General features: G+C 47.2%; 1 protein-coding gene across 1 annotated transcript in view; it reads left to right on the top strand.

The window, feature by feature from the left end:
• The first annotated feature begins 1,635 nt into the window (after positions 1-1,635).
• Positions 1,636-6,000, top strand: part of DPP10 (dipeptidyl peptidase like 10) — a 564,677-nt gene continuing 560,312 nt past the window's right edge. The window contains exon 1 of the mRNA XM_052792375.1: positions 1,636-1,854. Coding sequence (XP_052648335.1) covers positions 1,795-1,854 — 60 coding nt within the window. The 5' untranslated portion in view covers positions 1,636-1,794. The remainder of the gene's footprint in view (positions 1,855-6,000) is intronic.

Genomic DNA, 6,000 nt, shown 5'->3' with positions numbered 1-6,000 from the left:
TTTTTTGCCATCCGCTTGCAGCAGTACCTGTGTTTGAGTTAAGATGTGCAAAATGAATTTTGACTTTGGAGATACCAGATTTGAGATGATTTAAAGCAGATTTCCTTCCAGGAAATTCAAATCTTCTGAAAATGAACCCCACTTAAAAGAGCTTAGGTGGACATCTGAAGTCACAACGAGATTTACAAGCACAGCTCAAGGTCCCTGTAGTCCTCCTGGAGTACACGTTGAGCTGTGAGCACAGCAAGCTCTCAGCCTTCTCCCTTTGCCTGTCTCTCCCTCGCAGAGCGAGATGGACCTTCGCTTCACACCTCCAGGCCTGAACACAGGTGCCTCTGGGCAGGTGCTCAGAGGAGATGAGTGGCTGCCTGGCATTTCTTCATGCCGCTCTAAGCACAGCTTGAAGTCTTTAGCAAAACTTTTGTTTTCTTGTATCCCTACCTTTTTGGACATGTTTTGTACCGTTTCTTCAAATTACTTAAAAAAAGGGGGGGGGGTAGGGAGGAAAACCAAGAGACAGAACCTGATAATGAGCTCAACCTGGGGCCTGACTTTTTAAAAGTCATTTTATTTTTGAGCAATAGCTTCCTGCGCTGGGAGTGTAGCTTTTGATATGGTATCAAATAGTGCTCAACAGCCTCCCTCTTGAAAGAACAGATGCTTCAGAGATGCCTGAAGCTGGAGTCTCATGCAGCGAGAGACTCCAAATCAGCAGTTTCTTTGGGAGATTGTGCCATGGCTTCTGGCTCTAGTCTGTCTTTTTTCTTCTTTGCTTCCTCCTGAACCGACTTTACCTGCCCTGGCTGCAGTTTCATGCACCCCTCAAAGACGTCCCCGGAATGCCTTGGTGTGTGGCACACTATGTCTTGTTTTACTGCGAGGTTTCTCTAAAGTAAGAGATCATTTAAGAATGTTATCTATACACAAAATATTGCTTGCTCATTATCAGCCTGAGGTGTCACAATCTGCTCACAGAGCTTACTGGCTTCCATCCCCAAATCCTCTGGCTTTGATACCAGCTCTGGGCTGGACCCGTGGAAAGAGCATTTTGTAGGATTCTGGCAAGTCCTGCTCATGAGTCTGGAGAGGATAGTTTTTTAGACTGCACCACGACAAACCCGCAAAAAGTTATTTGGGTAAAAGTCTAATCAGAGCGGCATTTCTTCTGATCCATGGGGAAGCGTGGAGCTGTTGCAGTACTTAAACCCCAGAGATTTTGGGAATCCCCGTGTGCGCTGAGGCTTGTGCCTGGTACCTGTGTTACACAATAACGCCTGTCTCCCGCTACCGCAGTGGGCTGGAGTCGGTTTAGAACCGAAGGAAGAGGCGGCAGAAGGGAAAGGAGAAAGGAAAAAGTGCCGGGCAACAAGCAGGAAAAAGCAGCCAGCATAAACTTTCTGTTGCAATCTTACTAATTTCAGCCACGAGCACTGCGGGCTTTGGCTTTCACGGAGCGGGGGCTGATCTCGCCCAGCCTCTGCTGCCCGGCCCCGGGGGCGAGGGCGGCGCGCATCGGCCGGGCGACCCCCGGCCCCGGCCCCGGCTCGGCTCGGCTCAGCCCCGGGCCCGGCGGGCGGTGCGGGGCGGTGCCGGGCGGGGCGGAGCGGGCGGGCGGCCCCCGCCGGGCGGAGCTGTCGCGGCGCCCCGGGGTGCGGAGCCGCCGGAGCCGCAGCCGGACCCGGATTCCCCCCCCCCTCCCCGCCCCGGTCGCTCGGAGGCGCCGGGAGCCGCGGGCGCCCCGTGCCCTCCCGGCGCCGCAGCCCGCAGCCCGCCGGAGCCGGCGGCGGCAACAACATGAACCAGACGGCGACCGTGTCCCACCACGTCCAGTGCCAGTCCTCCCGGGCCGTCAAGGTAGGGCCGGAGTCCGGGCACCACCGGGCTCGGGCGGGCGGGCGGCAGCGGGGCTCGCCCGGTCCCTCGGCGGGAGCGGGGCTGCCGCCTCCGCGCCCTCTTGCCTGGCGGCGTAGCGGGGGAGGAACCGTGCCGGGCACGGGGAAAGTTTGCTCAGGGTCAGGGCGAAACGCCGCAGGGGCGGCGGCGGCGGGAGGGGGGGGTGTTGTTGCTGACAACTTTGCCCGCCGGTTCGACCGTGGCCCCCCCCCCACCCCCCCGTCTCCCGTGGGGCCGGCGCTCCGCTGCTGTCGGCTGCGCCACCGCCGGCTCCCTCGGCGGGTCTCTTCCCAAAGTTTGCCCCGGGGGAGGTGGCTACTGGGCACGGAGCTGTTGTGGCCTCCCTAATCATTACTCTGTAGTGACGGTGCGGTTAAGGGCTGGGGTTGGAAGAATGCCGTGTGAAATCGACTCGGGAGTCACGATTTTGCCGTTGCCCGGTCGGAACGATCCTGGAAGATGGGAGGTTGTGCGTTTGCTGGTTTTGTTGCCCTCAGGTGTGAGAGATGGGTGTGGGTGCGGTGGCTGGACAGGGGGGAGGATGGGGGGGAGACCCCAGGGGAACGGCGGGCTCTCTCCTTGACTGCCTTCTTCCCCAGCCTCGGGCACGATCCTGCCTCTGCATTGATCGAAAACAACTTTCTAGCCGAGTTCCTGCTCTCTACAGTGGTAAAATGAAATCCCTAAACAGATTTGTATTCACTAGGCAGTATCTCTGCACAAGTAAGTGGGGCTTTTCCTGAAATGAAATAACAATGCGATCAGTGAGAGTATTTGATTATTGATTCTCCGTTCTGAAAAAACAACAACAAGAAATTTTACACCAGCTATTTTGTTTCATAAAACGATGTGGAAGCCTGAAAAGTTCACTTCAGTGCTTTGCCGTCGGTGACTCAGGATCGCCCAGTGCGAGGCTGGCTCCATTTGCTGGCAAAGTTGGAGGGTTTGGGGTTTGTTTGTCGTCTCAGAATGAGCAGCTGAACTGCCCGTCGTGTTAGAAAACTGTCAGTTGGGCTTTATCCAGTTAGTGCTGGGAAGAAAAGTCATGACTTAGAGCTGAGGCAGGAAGGGATTAAAGGTATAAATCTTCTATTAGCACTGTCATTTTTATATAGGCTACATTACGCTTCGCAGTGTATAATCAGTAATGCAGAATGTCTGTATGCTCGGGGACGAGGTGGGGGTTGACCTGTGGCTCTAATGACCAGTTGTGTAACGTGTAACTGTATCCATTACACCATAAACGGCCAGTTAGTTCATGCTCAAATGGGCAAGGTCACAGGAAGTGATGAATTACAATTGCCCTGGCCCACTTCAAAGAGTCAGCATATATAATATTAAATTGCTTAAAACCATTTCATCCTCTCTAGGTCTATCTCTGAAAGTACAGGAGAACAGAGAGCAGTGTGGTACTTGCTCTGGGAAGTATTCTCCTCTTACATTTGGGACAGCCAATGCTAATTTTTCACTGACAGCAACATTTATAACATTCATTTGACTGGCCTTCCAAACCAAAACAACAACCAATATCAATATGCCATTAAAAAAAAAAAAAAAAAGAAAGACCCAGATGAGTCAATAGTCTTCAAAAAGAGAGAACATGAATCAGAGCCTTCCAGACATGAGTCCATTTTACAACCGACACAGTAATACTGGCACCATTAGAAAACTGTCTCATCTTTCTGCTCTTAATTCAATGTGTCAGGTGTAAAATGTGCTTTATAAATAGTTGCAAGTGCTTCCATGCTAGGCAAATAGATACTCCATGAGAAAGTATTTATGACCATAGATGAGCAGTAACTGCCCTATGGTAGTGAGGACCTTGTCTTGGAAATTACTTCGAAAATACGTTGTTAGTGACCAGACAAATGTAAACTGCTTATTAATCATAACTTGCCAAGAAACAGTACTAGTTCCAGCAATTATGGGGGTTCAAGAAAAAAGGTTACAGGAAAACTTCACACCTGCTCGAACGAGATCTATAAAACCGCTTCTTTTTTCTCTTTTTGTTATACTTTATGTTTCTCTACAACCCACTAACCCATGACGTCTTGGCTCCTGTGCGTTATGATCAATGTAATGTTACTTCTCAATGTTTTTTGGCTCAGCTACTCACTGCGCTGTAACGCAGCATAAACTTTTGAATCCATGTAAAAAAGAGTAGAATGATCCACTTGTCCAGTAAATTGAATTGTGCAAACTTTATCTGTGACGGCTCCTGCTCTGAATCACCCTGGGGCTGCAGGAGGGCCAGTGCCCAGATGTAGGGACATCCCGTCCCTTTCTCATATCCTTCTTTGTTGAGGGCAGGGTGCAACTTTTTACATCCATGAGCACTTAGAACTGAGTGTACTGCATCCAAAGTAGCGTTGGTGATGGAGAAACAAGCTGACAGAGGAAATCTAATATAAAGCAAGAAAAAAAGCCCAAAGATACCAAACCCCCTGGATAAAATGTAAAATCTCCTAATAAAGCCTTCTTTTACCTCTAAGCCTTTTTACAGCTTTTCTGAAATGATTGCAAATCTTACCACCTTGCTGGCACTACTATGAATAATGATCTTTCACTCTGAGATCTGTAAGAAAAACTTTTAGGGTCTAGCTGGGAATGCTAAAAACCTGCCTTATTTCTGTATCATTACAGCCTCAACTTCAGGAGTGCCCCCCCAGGGCAATGAACCTGGTTTTATTCTTCACACTCTTGGCTCATCTTATCAACACGACAAGTAAATTAGCTCTTCCAGGGGAATCACTCTGTTGTTGTGCACTTTCATGTTGCACTGATGGCCAAATGATTTTTTAATTTTTTTTTTTTTACCCTGACAGAGAAAAAGTCTGTTAAAGCACTGTTTTCCTTGTTAGGAGGAAAAAAGAAAAAAACCACAACCCAGAAATAGAAAAGAATTATTATCTTGGCTGGCTAGGGTCTGCCTTTATAAATTCTTTCAAACTAAACATTTGTACTGAAATTACAGGGACCATGAAACAGAAATACTTATGTCTTGCTCTTAACGCAGTCAGGACTACAATTAGCACTTAAAAAAAAAAAGAGGAGTTAAGCTAATATTTCTGTGGCTTTCTACATTCTTTAATAATAAAACATTCTCTACCAGATCATGACTCTCTGCTGTTATCAACCTAATATTGATCTGACTGTGAGCTGGATCATGGAAGGAGTTACTAATTGGCATTTCAGAAGCACATAATTACTGCATAATATAATATGTATGTTATACCCTTTTATTCTACTCTTCCTCCTTCCCTGCCTTCCTTTCACTTTTATTTATTCATTAGCTTTTAGATTGTAAACTATAAAAGGCAAGTACAGATACGTCCTTAGCAAAAATTCTGCAGCAAGTTTCATCAGTACCCAGGGACAGTATCAGGAATTTTTACATTTCAGGTTTATTGTAGTAGTGTTTTAACACTCACTAATTGATGAATAGTGGTGTACTAATAGTTTTCTTATTTACAGTTAAGTTTTCTTATTTACAATTAGGTCAAGGAGCACATATTTAAAGGGGGTTTTTTGTGTTCCCTGTGGACTTAGACATGTCTTTACAGCAACTAAGATTTTTACACCAAACCTGCACCTGAGCAGGAAACATCTGCCTGCTCCTGCAAACTGCTATACATGTACCTCTTCCTAAAGTGAGAGAGATACTAATATGTAGCTGTTCCTGTTCATAAAGGCTGCTCGGTAATACTTTTCAGATTGAAACTTCAGGTAGTTCGATCTTTAAATGCCCACAGGATGTGCACAAAACAGGCTTTGTGCAGGTATGGGAATCATTCAAATCTACCAGCTGTTTAGGAAATAAATCCCTATAAAATGAGAACAGCATTTCTGAAATCCATTACATCAAAAGCAAGTCACTAACAGATAATCTTAGCGAGTGTTCAATTGTGAATTATCCAGGATAATACGTAACAAAGGGCAGAAGTAATACAGGGCTGTGTCATTGTTAGGAAGGCAGTCTGTGGCAGCATACTAATGCAAAAAAACCCAAGAAAAAATGATACATTTAAAACTAATAGGTTTGCATGGTATTTTGTTTAAGGCATTAGGTGATGAGAGCGCTGCCGTGCCCTGTGGAAACACGTTTAT

The sequence above is a fragment of the Harpia harpyja genome, chromosome 7 (genome assembly GCF_026419915.1).
Source record: "Harpia harpyja isolate bHarHar1 chromosome 7, bHarHar1 primary haplotype, whole genome shotgun sequence".
Taxonomy (NCBI): Eukaryota; Metazoa; Chordata; class Aves; order Accipitriformes; family Accipitridae; genus Harpia; species Harpia harpyja.
The sequence above is the reverse complement of the archived record's forward strand: the minus strand, read 5'-3'. Positions and strand labels throughout refer to the sequence as shown.